Source organism: Gigantopelta aegis, chromosome 4 (genome assembly GCF_016097555.1).
Source record: "Gigantopelta aegis isolate Gae_Host chromosome 4, Gae_host_genome, whole genome shotgun sequence".
Classification (NCBI taxonomy): Eukaryota; Metazoa; Mollusca; class Gastropoda; order Neomphalida; family Peltospiridae; genus Gigantopelta; species Gigantopelta aegis.
In genome coordinates, this window is record NC_054702.1 from 29,224,057 (window position 1) to 29,244,384 (window position 20,328).

Genomic DNA, 20,328 nt, shown 5'->3' on the forward strand with positions numbered 1-20,328 from the left:
ACTTCCGTTTTGATGATTAACTGGTATTCACCTAGCATGTGCGTGACGTGTAATTTAAGCCGTAGTATAGAGGCGCAACACAATGGGGAAATAGTCTATATGTTCTTAGAAAGACATCATTTTTTAGCAATCATGCCTAGAGACGTTGGAGCTTATTTAAGTGAACAACAGCGAAAAAGCAGTGGTGATCTTGCTACAGAATGGGGAACTATTGAAGAGTTATATAACAAAAAGTAATATTGGCCTCTTAATTAAAATGATTGTTCCTCATTGAATAATGTAGCCAGTTATAGAATGATTCATCAAAATTGAAACTGAAAAACAAAAACATGTTAACTTTAAGTTTAAAATGACAAATCATTTGATATTTTTCAATATTTTTGTTTTACAGATTATGGCACCAGCTGACACTGAAACTTCTAATCTTTGTGAAGAATCCAGTATTTTCAAAAGGAGATGGTTTATTACGGGTAAGAAAAAAACCTAATATTTTTATTGTGTCGAAAACCGTACGAAATAAAAAAACCCATATTATTTTACTTCCGGGTATTTTGTAATGTTTGTGCATGTTCGATCATTGATATGACAACAACTTCTTGTTAAGGAAGTACACTTAAAACAAATTTCCTTAAAAATAGGAGAAAAAAAAAGAGGTAAGAATATGTTTTAATGTACAATGAAATGTATTGTTACAGTTAATTTGTACCCTGGAATCTTACTGAATGCAATGCAAATGCATGCCTAAACAGCAACAGGTGCACAACGGAATCCACACAACCAAACATGTTTGCTAGCATTGCCAATTGAGTAACGACTGGTCACTTCCGAATAGCCGCTTTCAGGTCATGTGACTGTTTTCGTGGGGAAAAGCTGATTTTGTATTGTTGCCATTATGTTGATACTGTCATAGTACGGTTTTCGATAATGCTTTTAAAATGACGTTTTCTTACCACCTAGTGCAATTTTTGATGGAACAGAGATGACATGTGGGTACTTAACCTTTTTATACATTTTATTTCTAAATTGAACAAGGTAAACATTAATGTCATTAAATTTATAGCCTGACATGACTGAGTATGCGCAACAGCCATTTCCTCTTAGTCGTACGTTTTTCGATTAAACAAGGATATTGTCAGGCTATCTTAACGTGGTACCTAACAAATTACATATTCCTTAAATTATAATCGATAGCTTTTATCGGGCAGGACATAGTGGCTTAGCCCAATGGTAAAAATGCTTGCCTGATGCGTGGTAGGTCTGGGATCGATCCTCATTGCAGGGCTAGCTTTGGGTTCGTGAATAGAAAAATTAACTAAATTATCTATTAATTTTCAAATATTGCAGGGTCCAAGTTATTTTCTAACAAAATATTAATTATTACATGCAATTATTTCGCCAAATTAAATAAAATTTGCCAATTGTTTTTAAAATTTGCAGTTGACTACATTGGGCTATTTTTCATTCCAGCCAGTGCACAATGACTGGTATGCCAACGATTGTGGTATGTGCTGTCCTGTCTATGGGATGGTGCATATAAAAAAAGCGCTTGTTACTGATGAAAAAAATGTCAGAATTATCAAATGTTTGATTATTAATTAAGAGCGTGCTTCTTTCACTCTCCTGGAGAGCCAGAGTACTCCACTCAGCAATGGAGTGAATGGGCACACTGTCCAAGACGTACTCCGTCTGTGCCAGTTGATGACGTGGTGCAGTCAGAAGATAAGATGGCGGACAATTCAAGTTTTGTCTACATTTGGATTTTTGTGGATTATTCAGATATAAATTGCGCTGTCAATGTGTCATGTAGATATGTATTTGCAAAGGCAGATTTAATTGTCATAAGAAGTTGTTGTATAAAACAAGTAGGAAATGGTTGCTGTGAAAAGAGTCTTAATAACATTACTCTTAACTATTCCTAAAACCATGTACCAGTATGTTTGACCAGGACTCGGAACTAAGAATTTGTCTCCCAAGGCATTTTAAAAATAATTGCCATGGGTGAAACAGCCTACTGACGGCAATATTGGTCTTGCCTGTGGTAATTTTTTAAAAGGTGACATTTGCAGCAAATAAACTTGACTGAAACTTAGGTTATTTTGCTATATCATGGGTGCAGAAATGGAAATTATTTTACTAGCCCACCGGACCAGAACCAACTACTATTTACTAGCCTGGCAGACTTTCTACTAGTCCATCAGCCTATAGAATATATTATTGTTCAACAATATTATAATATACTGTCTTCACTTCAAATGATTTTTTTTTATTTGATTTTTTTTAATGACAAAAAATTAAGGACACTTGATAAGTGATCAATGTCATGTAGTACAATGATGTAGTAACCGAAAACAAGACCCAAACCTTGAATGACAAATCAATAAATTTTGAAATCTTCTGGTAAATACTAAGTTTTTGACATTTCTCTTATATAGATATACAAAATTCGAGTGACATCCCAAAAGTGTTTAACAGAACAATCTATTCAGAACACACCATGGATTCAATGCAAAAACAAAATAGGTATATAACAAATTAAGTTAGTCAGAAAAAGACAGGTCAGACTGGTGGTTGCATTTTTTAATTCGTCCGTCAGAATGTTAAATATTGGCAGATAATGTACACCAGGTGTATACATTAGATTTTCATTGTTAGTGCTGATCTCTACATTTCTCGGTGCCATTGTCCAGTCTATGTCTATGATGCTTGCTAAGATTTTGACACATTTTTCTTTCTTTTCAGCTTTATGAAAATGTTATTGCCGACTTTGAACACAGGTTTGTGCACTATAGCATTATTTGCAGAAATGTATTACTTCAGAATTTATTGTTAATTCATATAAACTGAGTAACATTCTAGTGTCCATGTAAGATGTATTGTTATACATTTTGTAACTATATATTAGCCTGTCTTGAAAACCACAATATTCTCTTACAAATTTAATATGTATGTACAGTCAATCCAAAAAAGTGGCAACTTTATACAGGTTCGTTTATATTCTCTTAGACTATTTGGGAGAATACAAATATAGCCTCTTAACACAGGTGGTTGACTGTATTTTGTTATACATGTTCAGTTTAAAAACATATATATATATATTTTAAATAAATAAAAAGAAAAAGATCAGTACACATTTTCATAAACTGCCTTTATCGGGACACTTTGGAGTAATGTACTAATATGTACAAATACTACACTTAGGAAACACAACAATAATCATAATCTTATTATAAAATGTAAAACATTTGACCAAAAATAGCATTTGATACTGTACTGTGTATTTAATAAAAGAACTGGAGCAAATATCTCAGAACATTTTCCTTCTAGCAGTTATACCTGTCGAACATTTACACGTATTTGGCATCTATTTCACACAGAAAATTATATCATTATGAAAGATTGAGCACTGCTGGGAGGGAAAAAAAAGAAAGAAAAAAGTCATTTCAAACTACCTTATGCTAGGCTCAGACTACCAACTGTCAGTACAAAGTTGGCAAACTTTGTGCTGTCATGACTTATACGACTGTCCAGTTGCTAATCTGAGTGCTTTTACAACTTGATTCTTGTTGTATAACCCATTAGTTATTAATCCAAGCATCCTCCATCATGCATGAGTTGGAGAAATTACAGCACAAATACAGTTGGCCATGTTCGTTGTAACAGTTAACTGTCTGAACCTGGCATTAGTTGTACTGTTGTTGGTTTAGTCGTAGATTTGCATTCACATGAAAAACTAGATTTACGATGTTTTGTGAGACTTTTATACATGTAATTTAAATAGTATTCAGTGACATATTTAATTTAAAAGTTTTGTTTTAATGCTTCACAGAATTCATTTGACAAAAGATTATATTCATCCTTGAGTTTTGTTTTAGTTTGCCGTTAGAGAAAATTGGATTATTTGCTCATGTTAGATATATTTTTGTGTTGTTTTAAGGATCAATCCTTTGGCACTTATGGAGATTGTGATTTTTGTGGTCAAACAGATAACAGGTAACGTAAAATATTATTGCTTAAACAATTTAATGGTAAAAGTCATAAAGCATGTGTTTGGTACTGGTTTTACTTGTAGACACTAGGAGAGATTTTCTCACTTCGATGATACATTAATTTATTATTAATTCGTGTATATTTATTTTTGTGCTTATATCCAATAGAGGTTCAAGCACTGTCCTGGGCACACACCTCAGCTTTATGAGCCGTCTGTTTAACACACAGAGGGTTAATGGTTTGTGAGAGAGAGAAGTCGGTATAGCGGTCTTACACCTAGCACCACATTGCAAACTCAGTAACTACCAGTCTTAAGTCTGATGGCTTAACCACTACACCACTAGGGCTAGCTCTGGCACCACATTGCAAACTCAGTAACTACCAGTCTTAAGTCTGATGGCTTAACCACTACACCACCAGGGCTAGCTCTGGCACCACATTGCAAACTCAGTAACTACCAGTCTTAAGTCTGATGGTGTAACCACTACACCACCAGGGCTAGCTCTGGCACCACATTGCAAACTCAGCAACTACCAGTCTTAAGTCTGATGGCTTAACCACTACACCACTAGGGCTAGCTCTGGCACCACATTGCAAACTCAGCAACTACCAGTCTTAAGTCTGATGGCGTAACCAGGGCTAGCTCTGGCACCACATTGCAAACTCAGTAACTACCAGTCTTAAGTCTGATGGCGTAACCACTACACCACCAGGGCTAGCTCTGGCACCACATTGCAAACTCAGTAACTACCAGTCTTAAGTCTGATGGCGTAACCACTACACCACCAGGGCTAGCTCTGGCACCACATTGCAAACTCAGCAACTACCAGTCTTAAGTCTGATGGTGTAACCACTACACCACCAGGGCTAGCTCTGGCACCACATTGCAAACTCAGCAACTACCAGTCTTAAGTCTGATGGCTTAACCACTACACCACTAGGGCTAGCTCTGGCACCACATTGCAAACTCAGTAACTACCAGTCTTAAGTCTGATGGCGTAACCAGGGCTAGCTCTGGCACCACATTGCAAACTCAGCAACTACCAGTCTTAAGTCTGATGGTGTAACCACTACACCACCAGGGCTAGCTCTGGCACCACATTGCAAACTCAGTAACTACCAGTCTTAAGTCTGATGGCTTAACCACTACACCACCAGGGCTAGCTCTGGCACCACATTGCAAACTCAGTAACTACCAGTCTTAAGTCTGATGGCTTAACCACTTACACCACCAGGGCTAGCTCTGGCACCACATTGCAAACTCAGTAACTACCAGTCTTAAGTCTGATGGCGTAACCACTACACCACCAGGGCTAGCTCTGGCACCACATTGCAAACTCAGCAACTACCAGTCTTAAGTCTGATGGCGTAACCACTACACCACCAGGGCTAACTCTGGCACCACATTGCAAACTCAGCAACTACCAGTCTTAAGTCTGATGGCGTAACCACTACACCACCAGGGCTAACTCTGGCACCACATTGCAAACTCAGTAACTACCAGACTTAAGTCTGATGGCTTAACCACTACACCACCAGGGCTAGCTCTGGCACTCGTCAATTCAGCAGTTGCAAATTTTAGAAACAATTGGCAAACTTTATTTTAATTTGGCGAAATAATTTCATGTAATAATTGATATTTTGTTAGAGTTTTTTGAAGTTTAATAGATAATTTGGCACATTTTTCTGCTTATCCAGAGATAGCCTTGACCACCAAGGCCAGTATGATGGCACAATGGCTATTAGGTTTAAGACTAATGGTGCTGGGTGCATATCTCAGTACTATCTACCCAAGACACAATATTTCACATGGACATTTGTTCTGTTCACTTACTGATTGTGCCATGTTCATGTAAACTGCTATCGCTTTCATGGTGAACCATTATGTTTTCAAATTAAAAGTCGCAAACTTCAGATAACTGATTTTAGTGCAAGTTTGTGATAATTGGTTACAAATATAATTCACACATACCTTGCTATTTAATAGGAGCTCCTCTAACACTAATTCAAGAAGAGTAATTTTTAGCATGTGAATTTATACGATATCAATATGGCAATACATGTACTGTTACAGATCAAGTTTGACTTTCATGGAGTTATGGCCGTTTAACTTAAAGGTAGGGTCAACTCAAACAAGAGCCTTATGTGTTGGAAAGATGCATACCCGGACCACCAACACATACTGACACTTTAGCAAATGAAAAACGCGTAATTTTAGAGTTAATAAAAAAACCCATGATTATTCTGCTAACTGGGGGCAGCCATTTTGTTTAGTTTTTGTGACGTCCGGTGGGATAGCTTGGGGCGAAGTGACGTCAGCTCCTGACCATCTCCTGTATGTACAGTGTAAACAAAAGCAGTAATTTTCGACAAGGCACTTCTCTTTGATCAACCTGACTTGTAAAACAGCATAAATGATGTAATAATATAATAAACTATTTAACTAAATATATTTCAAGTTGCATTAACGGAACAAAATTGGGTTATCGTATTTTTCTCTGTTTAATAATCCAACGGTAAAATGTACACTATTAGGCCTATTGATATGCTACGTTGGAGCAAAAACGACAACCCACGATACCCAAGTGATCATTTTCTTTTCATTGGAACTACGTAATTGGTCAGTTCTGTGGTTTTAGATGGAAAAGTCTACTTAATCAATAGTTTTACAGAACTATTTACAGTAGTAAACCATGTCCATTACTATTTTAGGGGCGACAGGTAATATTCCACAATATCGGTATGTATTTTTGTGTCTAGACAGCGTCAATTAATTGGCTCGTCTGGTTACCAATCAAATACACACCTGCCAATCAGGAATCACAGGTAGAAGCAACTGTGTATCATTTCAGTACGTAGGTTAATGCATGGGCAAAACATTGTTAATTGTTTCGACTTGTTGTGTAGCCACTTTGACAATGGTATTTTATTTTGTATTGAAAAATAATATATATAGTGCTGAATATACTTATTGCTGGCTTACTGGGATTTGTATTATTACAGAACATTGCAATGTATGACTATTTATCATCCCGCAAAAACCAGGTAGATTGTGTTTCTCTAGTTCTAAGGCTCATTCCTGACATGACGCGTTAAGTATTACGTAACCACCAGCTCGCCAGAGGGCGTACTCACTGAGATGGTACAAAATGGCTGCGCCCGTTATATATAATAGCCGTCACATTTAACCGTTTTATTAATTAACTATACGATTATACTTGTTGATATTAAGCAATAATGTGCATTATATATCGTTGAATATGCTTACCAAGCCAAATGCCTTAATTGTCCTCTCCTTTAAGCAGTGTGGAAATTGGTTTTCCAGACATTTTTTCAGGTCTTGAGATATTGAGCTGAAATTTTGTGTATAGCTTTATCATGTAGTGTTATTGTTATGGTTAGTCACTAGGGAAACCATTAATAACTGTTAAACAAGTCCAGCAGAGTAACATTAGAATGGTGAAATATAATATCACAGATATTTTTTAATTTTAAATATGATGATGAAACTGCATCTGTTATTTTATTAATTTATTTATTGTTTTTTGTTTTTTGAAGATTCAAAACAAGCACTGGAATTTTTGGAAAAAATTAATGAAAAGGTAAGTAATATATGGCAAACAAAATTCTTCATTCATAATGTCCCAGTTAAAAGTATGTTTTATGAAATTTTGTGATAATCATTTGTTGCCCTTTGAGTATATGTTCTGGAATTTAATATTTGGTTTTTTTTTTTACTCTTGATCTTAGACTGTAGAATGTGATTGGAAAACGAATCTCAGAACATTTGTCAAACATGAAATAACGTTAATTATGAATACATCACATTCAATTTTAGAACCTGTTTCTATGGTTAACCTGCATCAGTGCTACACGAAAATTACTTGCTACAATTACAATGTTCACGGTCATACCTATAGGGGTGTTAGGACAGTATCACTCCCATAATAATACAAAAAGATCAGGACTGTATTACTGTGCCCTGATTAATTTTTACTGCCTCCCCCACCCCCCCCCCCCCCCCCCCCCTTCCCAATTATTTTTGGCTATATTATACAGGACTGATGTGTCAGTTTTTATTTATGTTTCATTACAGGTTAAAAGCAGTGACGAGGCCAGGATTCTGTGTATGACACAAATGGGAACAATCAAATTACGAAATAAGGACTTTGATGGAACAAAGGTTATTATATTTGAGCTGTGTTGCATGCTTAGCTATTTAAATATTAGAAGGTTTAGGGGTATTCAGTTTTAATTATTGTATATAAAATTATTTCAAGAGTACTTAAGATACATATACAAAATTAAAATTTTCTAAATTGTAGTCAAGGTTTTTTTTTTAATGATACCAAAGTTTTGTATTTCAGAATCATGATTCAGATTATTCATTTCTTTTTTTTCCCATTTATTAATACTTTATTTTCTAAATTTGATTATGAAATACATTTTAAATTTACTTTAGTGTATTTGTGTTTTGGCGCATATACCTTTTTTTGTTAAAATTGCATTTTTGATTTTGTACTGTAGGCTGCAAAATGTATTTTTGATGATGATAAAAACTTTGAAAACCATATTTTCTTTCTGTTTTAGGCTCTGATAGAAGAAGCAAAAAAATTGCTGGATTGTATAGATGGAGTCACAACCATCCACGGACGTTTTTATGAGTTATCCAGCAATTACCACAAGCTGATGGGTAACCACGCGGAATACTACAAAGATGCTCTGCGATACCTTGGCTGCATTAATCTCGAAGATATTCCATGTAGGCGAATGTTTTAGTCTGTAGACATATGTTTTAGTTTTCATACACTTATGGAGGCGGGATTTAGCTCAGTCGGTTGAGTACTCGCTTGAGCTGCTTGCATTGCAGGATCGAGCCACCTCTGTGGATCCAGTCAGCTGATTGGGTTTTTTCTTGTTCCAACCAGTACACCACAAGTAGACAAAAGCTGTGAAAAATCATGTGATTTATGCCTTCAACGCACGTATGTATGTACTGTGTGTGTATGTTTGTTTCAGTAAGTGTGTGTGTGTGAATGTAACTGTATATCAGATTTTCTTCATGTACAATTTAGCTGAGTCGGTTGAGAGTTCGCTTGAGGTGCTTGCATTGCAAGATCGAACCACCTCAGTGGATCCATTTAGCATGTTTTTTTTCACGTTCCAAACATGTTCACCACAACTGGACAAAGGCTGTCCTGTTCGTAGGAAAGTGCATATAAAAGATCCCTTGGTGCATTAGGAAAAATGTAGCGGGTTTCATCTGATGACTACGAGTCAGAATTACTAAATGTTTGACATCAAATAGGTCGATCCTTAATTAATGTGCTCCAGTGGTGCCGTTAAACAAAACAAACTTCATACTCTTGTGAGGTTGTGTGAAGTAGCTCTGTGATAAGAGTGCTTGCTAGAGGTGTGATATGTCACAAAGTCAGTCGCCCTCAGTTAATGGGGGTTTTTCTGTTCTGAGTACTACACCATGACTGGCACATCTAACGCCACGTTATACACTGATTTCAGTATAAAAAAAGGTCCGTGCTATTTTATGGTAGGATTAGCCTATACAGGAGGAACAGAGTTCCTTTCTCAACCATACATTGTCCAAATAACTGTATATCGGATACCAAATAGCTGTAGTTTAAAAAATGTTGAGGTGTTGTCAGACAATTTTTATTTTTTTCTTCATACACTTGTGAACAGCTGTTTTAGAAATGATCACACATGATTTACTGGTAGTAACCACTATTATTTTTATATGCCGGTCTTTGACAGGTTGTATTATGGTGTGGCTTTGTCCGTACATCCGGGCATCCATCTGTAAACTTTTCGTTTTCGGAGCATATCTTTTATATCAGTTCATATAGGATCATCAAACCTTGCTTGCAAGTACCATTTGGAATAGTGGTGTGTCGCATACCATAACTAGGTCACTGTGACCTACTTTTCATGCATTACTGCACATTAGAGGAAATCCTTGTCTGGGCCATACCTTTCTTATCAATTCATATAGGATCATCATACGATGCATGTAAGTACAACTTGGGATGGTGGTGTGTTATGTACCATAACTAGGTCACTGCGACCTATTTGTACCTTACTGGTACTCTTGTTTATGAATGATGGGTCTAGATTGTTAAAATATGTAAATAAATCAGGTATTCAGTAATGTACATGTCATTGTATTTTTAAAATAATTTATCCAATAACATTGTATTTTACAGCTGGTGAACAGACTGAGAGGGCATTTAATCTAGGTCTTGCTGCCATATTGGGTGATGGTGTTTACAATTTTGGAGAACTGGTATGTATCAATAATTCATTTACATATTACATTACAATATATATATATATATATATATATATATATCAGGGGTGGGGAAAAATAAAATTGTCAATCGGTCCCACTTGATGTCGTCACTACGGGGGGGGGGGGGGGGGGGTAAAAAACCACCAAAAAACTATATTTGTCAAATAGTTTTTTAAAAAATCTGTGATATTTGTATAGTTTTATGTTGAATCATGAACGCGAAACGATAAACATGAAACCATAAAAAAAATTAAAAATTAATCACATAAGATCAGTGAAAACCCCCACAAATTGTATATATTTTACATAATAGAATAAATAATATAAAAAAGGAATAAAAGTTATGAATTTTAATTCCCATATATGTATAAAAAGTACAAGTATTCACAATTAATAAAAGATAGCATCGTTGAAGTGTTTGATAGCCTGAGCTAGCACATGTTTAGACAAAGAGAGTAATAACGTCATCACTGATTGGATGAAATTTGACCTCTAACTGGCTCTCGAGATAACAGTACATGTAGCTGTTCTGCTTACTCCCACTTGTTAAAAAAAAGGTGGAAACCTTTTGTTAATTTTGACAAATGTCTAGCCTAATGGCAGTCGATTGACACTACCGTAGGTCCGACACCAGTGGCTGGCGATATACTTAGGCAGACTTTAAAATCACAAACGTCTGAAACACCAGCCATATTGACCACTATTTATTTATTATTCTAAATCATGCACGAGATACCGATGTCTGGGCTGGCCGGTCCACTTGACCGATAGGAATTTGTTCCAATAATAGAAATGGGCAGGTGCTTCGGACCGACAAGAATGACAAAAGTTGGACCGACAAACACGCGTTTTTAAAAAATAATTTCGGTCTCAGAGATCGAGAATCGGTCCCAGACCAGGAAAAAGGGCTTTTCCCCACCCCTGATATATATAAAAATAAAAATAAACATTTTTCTATGACATCTAGTTTTGGTTTAACTGATATGCATCAATATAATTAGTAAAACTGTTTATTTTAGTCAAACTAATGACAACCATTCGTAAAATAAATGAGTTTTTAACGTGTACTAAAATAATATGGGGGGGAAAATGAAGACATTTAAAGATAACTTTATCAGCTACTTTAGGTTAAGTCACTACAAACCCCACACTAAAAATAACCCCACCCAAATAAGGTACATTAATTAGAGACCTCGGATAAAAGATTGATTAATTTTTCCTTATTTCCTTTCAGTTAGCACATCCTATTCTGGAATCTCTCAAGTCAACAGACAGAAATTGGCTTGTGGATCTTCTGTTTGCTTTCAACAGTGGTAACATTTCACAGTTTGAGATTCTCAAGAAAAGCTGGGTGCAACAGGTAAGCTGTGTTACCTTCACAAGTTTGGCTTTTCTAATGAATTTGTTTTAATCAATGGAATCTGAACTTATTAACAAAATGTTAATAAGTCACCGGACCCTGTTGCTATTACATAGAGAATAACCGGTTAATGACTTAAATATTTACTTCATGCTATGTAGGTTAGAATAGATAATGCTGTTGGGCTTGGTCGAGAAGCACCCAATAGCCGATGTATTTTTTTTATGCTGGGGTGTTGTTAATTCATTCATTTTCGACCCGAACAGAATAAAGCTGAAATCTTAAAACAAGTAACCAGTTATTTTATTTATTCTGCAAGTTGTATACTAATAATCTAGCAAGTCGTTTGTATGCCAAATACCCGATATCATTCGTTGTGGGATGCTGCATAGCATTTTAAAACTCTAATTCATAAATAAATATGTAAGATTTATGTCATGTAAACTATATTTTTGTTTTCCCCGACTATAAATATTAATTTAGCCAGTGTATATAGCAATTGCAAGATAAATGCAAATATGTCAACTTCAACAGCTGTGTAAAGATGTTTAAATCTTCTTCTTTTATCTTTTTCAAGCCTGATTTAGCTGGTCATGAGGTGCAAATGAGGCAGAAAATTTCATTACTGTGTTTAATGGAGGTATGTATAAATAAAAATTATTATAAGGGGAGACACATGCAGTATGTATATATATTTTTTCTGCTTATATTTGTGAATATACGTACTCCTCACAAATACTTGCCTGTCATGGTAAATTTGTAAGCTATAGCTGCAAGTTAGTTTAGGCATGTTCATCTTCTTAAATTTTATGTTTAGAATTCCAAACCCATTCCCACAAATACAGTACACTGATTCAAAAAAGAAGATAAATTTGGCAAGGTTTTTTTGTTGTATTTTTAAAGTAAATCATCTGCTTAATTAAAAACTTGCAAAGTGAGCCCAGTGATTTGTCCCATACAATGATCATATTCCTTGTATGTTCACTTTGTCATTGAAGCAGCCTTCCTGTTCACATCTGTTATTCTCTTGTCATCACGAAGTGGAGAAACCATGTAAATGCTATGTATTGTCTTTTACAGTTATGATAGTTACTAGCAGTTGTCTAATTTGAATATATATATATATATATTATTTTTTTTAAAAATCTTAGATGACCTTCAGGCGACCTGCTACAAACAGGCAATTGACATTTCAAGAGATTGCAAGTGAAGCAAGGATTACATTGTCAGAGGTCGGTTCTGTGAATCATCCTTATCTAGCTTAGAAATCCATGACTGTCAATTTTAAGCGTGTTATATAAATATTTTCTCTTTTGTTTTTAAATACTACTTTATGTACCAGGCAGATCAAAACAAGTTAGCAATTTCATAAAGTATTGTGATGTTATTACTGGCTTCTTACTACAATAACTGATTCTGCTGTATGTTCTGAATCTAGCTATCTATTATGGATAAATAGTTTTTCACTTGGAAACATAATAAATACCCTGTTTTATCCATGAAAAATATGTGCATGTACACACACATAGTTAGCTTACACTGTTTTTCAAGCATGAGGAAAACTGTCATATTATTGCCTATGCATATAAAAGTGGGTTTTTTAAAATTGCTTTAGTATGTGTGTATGCGTGCATGCATTTGCACCACTTCATTTTTTGATGTTTTCATCACCAGGTGTTGTTCATCTGTTTTCACAGGTGGAGATGCTGGTGATGAAAGCACTGAGTCTTTCCCTGGTGAAAGGATCTATTGACGAGGTGGATGAGAAAGTCCACGTCACATGGGTGCAGCCTCGTGTACTTGACGTCATTCAGGTAAATTGTTCAAGTAGCCACACCTATAAGAATAAAAAAATTGGGTTATGCAAAGAACTATTTCAATTAATCAATTTCCTTGTTGCATAACCTATTATGTCAATTTAAATGATAGCTAAAAAAAATAGGTTATTCAAAAATATATCTGTGTGAGCAATGCACAAACGAAACTGTTGTTCTTGCAGTTAAAATTAGAGATCTAAGTATCGTCTGATATGATTGAAGACGTATCTTTATAAGTTGTTAGACAAATATAATTTCATGGAAACATAACACTTTAACAGCAGAAACCGAGATGATGATTTTTTTTTAAAAATTTTGTATGACTGATGCTTCCACAACTAACCCACATTAAAACAATGTACATTATTCAACAATGAAATAAGTTATTTTCAAGGATCATTGACAAAACTCATGCGATAGGTTTGGTTTTAGCATTCCAACAAGTCAGAAAATTTGTCCAAAAACTGCTCAAAGCAAATAGGTTAATTAATTAATTAATTATTGTATAACAAACAATGCTTTAAAAGGACTGTGCTGAGTTTCCTGCATTGTAAGATGTTTCTGACTAATAAAAGCTTTTAAGGTCTAAAAATATGCATTAAATATATTTTCTTGTTTAGAATATCAGTATTTGTATATTCAGTTTGTTTCTGGTCATCTTAATATTTGACCGGCCTCATTGGTGTCGTGGTTAGGCCATCGGTCTACAGGCTGGTAGGTACTGGGTTCGGATCTCAGTCGAGGCATGGGATTTTTAATCCATATACCGACTCCAAACCCTAAGTGAGTGTTACGCAAGGCTCAGTGGGTAGGTGTAAACTACTTGCACCGACCAGTGATCCATAACTGGTTCAACAAAGGCCATGGTTTATGCTATCCTGCCTGTGGGAAGCGCAAATAAAAGATCCCTTGCTGCTAATCGGAAAGAGTAGCCCATGTAGTGGCAACAGCGGGTTTCCTCTCAAAATCTGTGTGGTCCATAACCATATGTCTGGTGCCATATAACCATAAATAAAATGTGTTGAGTGCGTCGTTAAATAAAACATTTCTTTCTTTCTTAATATTTGTAAGAAGCCCAAACTGGATTTTGTCTTCACATAATTTTATACATACGAAAACAATATATTTTAGGAAATAAAATGAAATTTAACCTAGTACAAATACTAGAACGATCAGAAACATGTTTAATATACAACCACTAATATTTTATGCAGAAAAATTTATTTGATATGTAATTACAGTTGTTAAAAAGTCTCTGTTAGTTGATAACATCTTAAAAATTGCAGCAAACGCAGGACTGTCCCTTTAACTTATTTCAAAATTTAACCCAAGAGATTGGTAGGTTTGCAGATTTGGAGTTCTATAAACCTAGCTTCAAATAACAAGAGAAGAGTATTAAACAGAACAACAGGTCACAGTACTATACTAAACTGTTTTGTCTTTTTAGATCTCTACGATGCAGTCACGGTTAAAGCAGTGGTGTGAAGACGTTAAGCAGATGGAAAAACTGGTGGAAGTCCGAGCCCATGACATTCTTACATAACAATTGTCGGACACATCCAAAGGATATTAATACGAACATTATCATTACATTCTTATGTTGTGTGTGTTGGATCACAAATATAAATTCATTTCAAATATGGTGTCGTGTCATCTTTTGCATATTTGTCTTTATGTTCAAGATGGCTTCAAAGCTCTCAAAATTGTTTAATATTTTAGATAAGGGAACCAAGTGTTATACTTCAAGTATTCTTTCCCCATATTTATTAGTACTAGCATGAGGGTGCTAGCAACTGGATTGAATTTGAAAGCTAAATAAAGCATTAATGCAACTGGATCATTCTCACCTTTGTCATTAAAAAATTAAATGGATGTGAACATGACAATGAAATGTCCAGTCTGATTTCATGAAACTACAAACAAGGAATTCAGATAGATAAGTGTGATCTGGGCCCATTTTCACAAAACATCGTAAGTTTTGCATGTAACATAAATCTACGACTAAACCACAATTCTTATTACTATTATAGTACAACAAATATAGTTAAAAACACACACATTTCATTTTCTTTTGTCCTTAAAATGCTACATTTTCCTTAATTATGTAATTTTCTTCGTGATATAAATACCAAACACTTGTAAATGTATGCCCGGTATAATGCTTGTCTCGGACATAAACTTGCGATGTTTTGCGAAATTGCTCCTACATGTTCTAGACTTGTGTTGTGGATTAGGTACTTGAAGGTTTGCTCTTCTTTTTTTATTCAGTAAGATAAATGTTCTCTTCTGTTTTTTTCTTTTGTTAAAAGCATGTCTTCAATTACTACAAGAATGTGTTTGTTGAAATGAGATTTGACAGAATATAAAAGAAGATGATACTGGGCGAGTTATGAAACAATCAACATTGGTTGTATTCTTTGGTTTGTATCAGCTTGGGATGCAAATACTCTAAAATCTATGGTACACCAGGAAATAATTTCAGTGTGTTCTGTTCTGTTCTAAGTACAATGTGTATCAAAAGAACAGGCTGAACAGTTTACAGAGTATCAGAATAATATTTTCAGGAAATTTATCTTTAGCTTGGTGTATAATTTATTATATTCCCATTCTCACTGTCTTTGAGCATCTTACTTTTGAGTATTAAAATTTTAACTAATTTAAAAGGTATTAAATGTTATTGATGGATCAAGAAACGATGTATCCATTGGCCACTACATTGAAACTGGTTATGCTATGTTATAAGCATATTTTGATTTATGCATGAGATGGTTCTTTTGTGGGTGTTTTTTCCTTCTTGTACATTTTGTTTCTTTCTTTGCTATTCAGTTTAATTCAAAGTATGTTGTCCTGAGCACACACTTTGATTATCTGGGCTGTTTGTCCAGGACAGAGCTTAATGCTTAGTAAAGAGGAAGTAAAGGCTCAGATAAGCTGGATGTCGTGCATGCATACAGTCTGACTGTTGCGTCTGCAGTTTGCATTTTGGGTATATACACCATGTGTTTTGCAGATGCATGCATCAGACACATACATACAATCTTGGACACTCTCATTGAAAATAATTTATTTTGATTGTTTTGTTTGCCAAATCGCATCCTGTCGATATGAGCCGTAACAGTGTTTTACTAATTTTGCACAGTCCCATTGACCAATTAAAACATACTTTGGTGGAAATCATTACTGAGATGTGAACTTTGATGAACGTATAAGCTTTAGATTGGATGACTTGACCACTATGCATTCAAGACAAAGAAATCATCCATTTGCCGAGTCTTGTGGGTTAGATTTAGAGTGTTTTTGTCATATTTAGTAGATCTACTAATACACCAATCGGCACATGTCCTATTCCTTTCATGACGAGTCTTCCCCTTTTACTAAATCCTGCATTTAGCTCACAGTGTGGTGTCCATATTTTTTTGCTTTTTGCTCAAGGTTTTAAAGAAAGGATATCATTGACATCTTCAATGGATGGTACTACATCTGAAGCAAATCTTAGTACAACGTTGACCTTTAATGAACACATTAATTCAATATTGGATGTCAAACATTTTGTAATTCTGATATATTGTTCAGAGGAAACATTTTTCTATTCGAAATAAGGGATCTTTATATACACTTTCCTATTGACTGGACAGGACAGCACATACCACAGCTCTTGATATACCAGTTGTTGGGATGGGGGGGGGGGGAAACATCAATGGGTTGATTGAAGAAATTAGATCTTGTGACAGGCAAGCACTTTACCAACTGAGCTACATGAAAATCCCAACGAATTTCAAGAATGTGCAACCATGTACTTTTGACTAATGAGATATAATATATGATACCAGTTTTTATTGTACAGTGAAACCTCTCAAGACCTATGTAAACCGGAATTCCCTCAAAACCGGACGTTTTACAGTCTCTTTTTAAAAACCAGGACAGAACGTAACCTCTCTAAACCGGATCCCTCTTAAAACCAGACATTTGTCTTGGTCCAAAGAGGGTCTGGTTTAGAGGGGTTTCACTGTATTAGGATGTGGCTGTGTCTATAAGGTACAGAGCTTCTAGAATTTTTATAAAATCCACTAGCCATGGGATCTGATTTTTTTTAATTTACTAGCCACGATTCAAAATTCACTAGCCCTATTTTAAGTTAATACAATTTTACTAAGTAATAGTAATAATCGGATATGTCACCTAAAGAGGGAGGTATAGCTTGAAAACACTAACATTGGGTGGTTGCGGTGGGAGCAGAATATTCATATTTACAAAATGGACAACTGCAGCATTTGACGAACAAATTTCACTAGCCGTTGGGCATGGTAATAGTAGTTATTTACTAGCCTAACATTGAATATCACTAGCCATGGGAGTGGGGCTACCATAATCTAGAAGCCCTGCAGAAAGGAACTGGCATTAAATCTGTAGAACCTTTTCTTAATGATATTAATTTAAGGAGGTTCTTTATTTCTATTCCAATGCCTATAAAGAAAACTTGGTGTATAAAGTATATTGTTGGCTTTTTTTGTTTTTGGTCTAAATAGTGGGGGAGGAAATCTGCTGCCACCACAAAGGTTATTCATATATCAAACGGCCTCACGGTTTTTTTTTGTTTTTTAAATGCACATTCCCACAGAACAGTACATACCACAACCTTTGATGTCATGGGGCAATGCTTGTCAGAAAAAGGCAAGTGAGAGCAATTGATCCTACAACCCATCACACCTCAAGTAAAACCTCTTTCACTGAGCCAGGCCAACATATCCCACTTATCAAAGTATCTGACTACTGTCTTGGTGTTTCGTTTGACAGTTGTAGAGACACACGTGACGTCAGTTGCATAGGAAGGTGCTAAAAGGGGATGGGGGCACATATTTACACACTGTTATACTATTATAAAGCAAATATAAAGTAAAATATCTGAAAAGGGGGCTCATGCCCCCCCCCCCCCCCCCCCCCCCCCCCCCCCGCTTACTACGCCAGTGGACGTAAAAGAAGGAAGAAATGGTTTATTTAATAAGAACTATAAAGATAATGAGATTTTAATTTTAAATTTTTTTTAAATCCCACAGCTATCATTCATTGGCTACTCTCTTTTTTATTATAAGTAGCAAGGGGTCTTTTTTATGAACCATATGGCATACCACAAATATGATAGTACGTGTACATATCAGTTGTAGAGCAGTGGCAGGAATGAGAAATGACCTAATTGGTGAACTCGTATGGAAAACTTACTCGTATGGGGGAAAATGCAGTGAACTCGTATGGAAATCCACAAGTGAACTCGTATGGGGGAAAATGCAGTGAACTCGTATGGAAATTACAAACTGATATATCCAATACTGTATAGCAACTTGTGTGTTGTTTTTATGCAGAGTTCGACAAATCCGCTACCCCAACGTCCGTGGCCAGTGGTTTTTAAGTTCGGGCTAGTGAGAAACGCAAAACATGCATGCATTTTTTATGATTTTTGTTGCAGGAAATAAGTCTAATGGCATGCGTGTTTTAATTATAGGTGACTGCCGATGACGCACAAACTGCGGTTGACACGCAAATAGTTGACTGATGGGGACATAAATAAGAAGCATGTATACAAAACAAGTGTCAAAATACACATTTAAAAGAAATATCAAAGTATATCTGCATATCCATACATCTCCATACGAGTTCGTTTTCCATATGAGTTTTCCGTACATACGAGTTAGTTTCCATACGAGTTCACCGCATCCCACATGCATTTGGGCATTGAAATAATAGAGAAGTTGGAACAAAATGAGCTGGCCTGAAAACGTTTCCCAATGCATTTCTATCATTTAAATATAATATTAGTCGTAATCCATTTAAAAATGTGTAGTGATGCATTTAGAACTCTATATAGCTGTCTGATAGTAAGGTAAATATAAATAAAGAAATAAAGCACATTAAAAAATCTTACTATTATTATTAGTATTTTTTTTTATGTATTCCTCATAAAGTGAAAACCTCACAACATTTTGACCGCCTCCAAGTTCTACTACATTGTCTGTGCTCCAAACGTTATCAATACTGCGTGGATTGTAGGGCTTCGATGTGACGGGGGAAATTACAAGCAACAATACCTAATAATTTGCGGGAAAATGAAAAACCAAAATAATGTGTCATTTTATTTTGTTACCCTAACTGCAACTAATGTGCTATTGGCATATTTTAAATGATAGGACTGAAAGAAAGAACGGCTTAGTACACAGTACGACCTGTTTAATCACTGTGCTAATTGTTTTTCTATGTAGACGAAAGTTTTGATTTGTCACAATTTTGTGGGCTGCGTTAGCGTATGTTTTCGTACATGCAGCATACTGCTGCATTATGCATAGGCCGTATGTTTGATTTATGTAAAGTTTTGGATATATTACTGCTATTATGGTGAATCATTTATCATCCTAACCATTACCGCAAATCTTGATCCTAATCTAATACTATTCATAATTTCAAAGATGATCATGCATATATAATTATTTATAAGAATAAGAATAATTTATTTGCATAATGATAACACCCGAATATGGGCAGAGCAAAAATAACAATATAATATTATTTAAATATACATTTATCTGCAGGAACAATAACATATATTACTGGGGCTGCGGAAGGTAGGAGGGTGGGGATGCTAAAAATAAATAAAAAATGAGGTGGGATGCTAAAAAAAAACCCATGGGGTGGGAGGCTAAAAAGACCAACAACTGGAAATGCACTATTTAAAAACCTGAAATTCAAATTTCCCATAACAGGTTTAAGAACTTTGGGTCCTCAAATACCCATCAAACACCCTTTCATTTTTTCAAATACACTGGACTTATCAGTTATAATGACGGAGAAGCTCAGAACTGTGAGTGACT

The 20,328-nt window shown here is 35.3% G+C and overlaps 1 protein-coding gene across 1 annotated transcript; it reads left to right on the forward strand.

Annotated features, from left to right (window-relative positions):
* Nucleotides 1-92: 92 nt before the first annotated feature.
* Nucleotides 93-15,109, forward strand: LOC121370330 (26S proteasome non-ATPase regulatory subunit 13-like). The gene is made up of 13 exons (XM_041495479.1): nucleotides 93-233; nucleotides 392-470; nucleotides 2,740-2,774; nucleotides 3,935-3,990; nucleotides 7,546-7,589; nucleotides 8,084-8,170; nucleotides 8,578-8,749; nucleotides 10,209-10,288; nucleotides 11,529-11,654; nucleotides 12,232-12,294; nucleotides 12,806-12,886; nucleotides 13,352-13,468; nucleotides 14,919-15,109. The coding sequence occupies exons 1-13, from the start codon at nucleotides 100-102 to the stop codon at nucleotides 15,012-15,014; spliced, it is 1,170 nt and encodes a 389-aa protein (XP_041351413.1). The 5' UTR covers nucleotides 93-99; the 3' UTR covers nucleotides 15,015-15,109.
* The last annotated feature ends 5,219 nt before the right edge of the window (nucleotides 15,110-20,328 follow it).

Excerpts from the sequence above, each read along its gene's own strand:
- LOC121370330 (XM_041495479.1), top strand. The coding sequence starts at position 100 with ATGTTCTTAGAAAGACATCATTTTTTAGCAATCATGCCTAGAGACGTT. Across the intron at positions 8,171-8,577 it reads AGGACTTTGATGGAACAAAG|GCTCTGATAGAAGAAGCAAA; the intron begins GTTATTATATTT and ends TTTCTGTTTTAG. Across the intron at positions 12,295-12,805 it reads CATTACTGTGTTTAATGGAG|ATGACCTTCAGGCGACCTGC; the intron begins GTATGTATAAAT and ends TAAAAATCTTAG.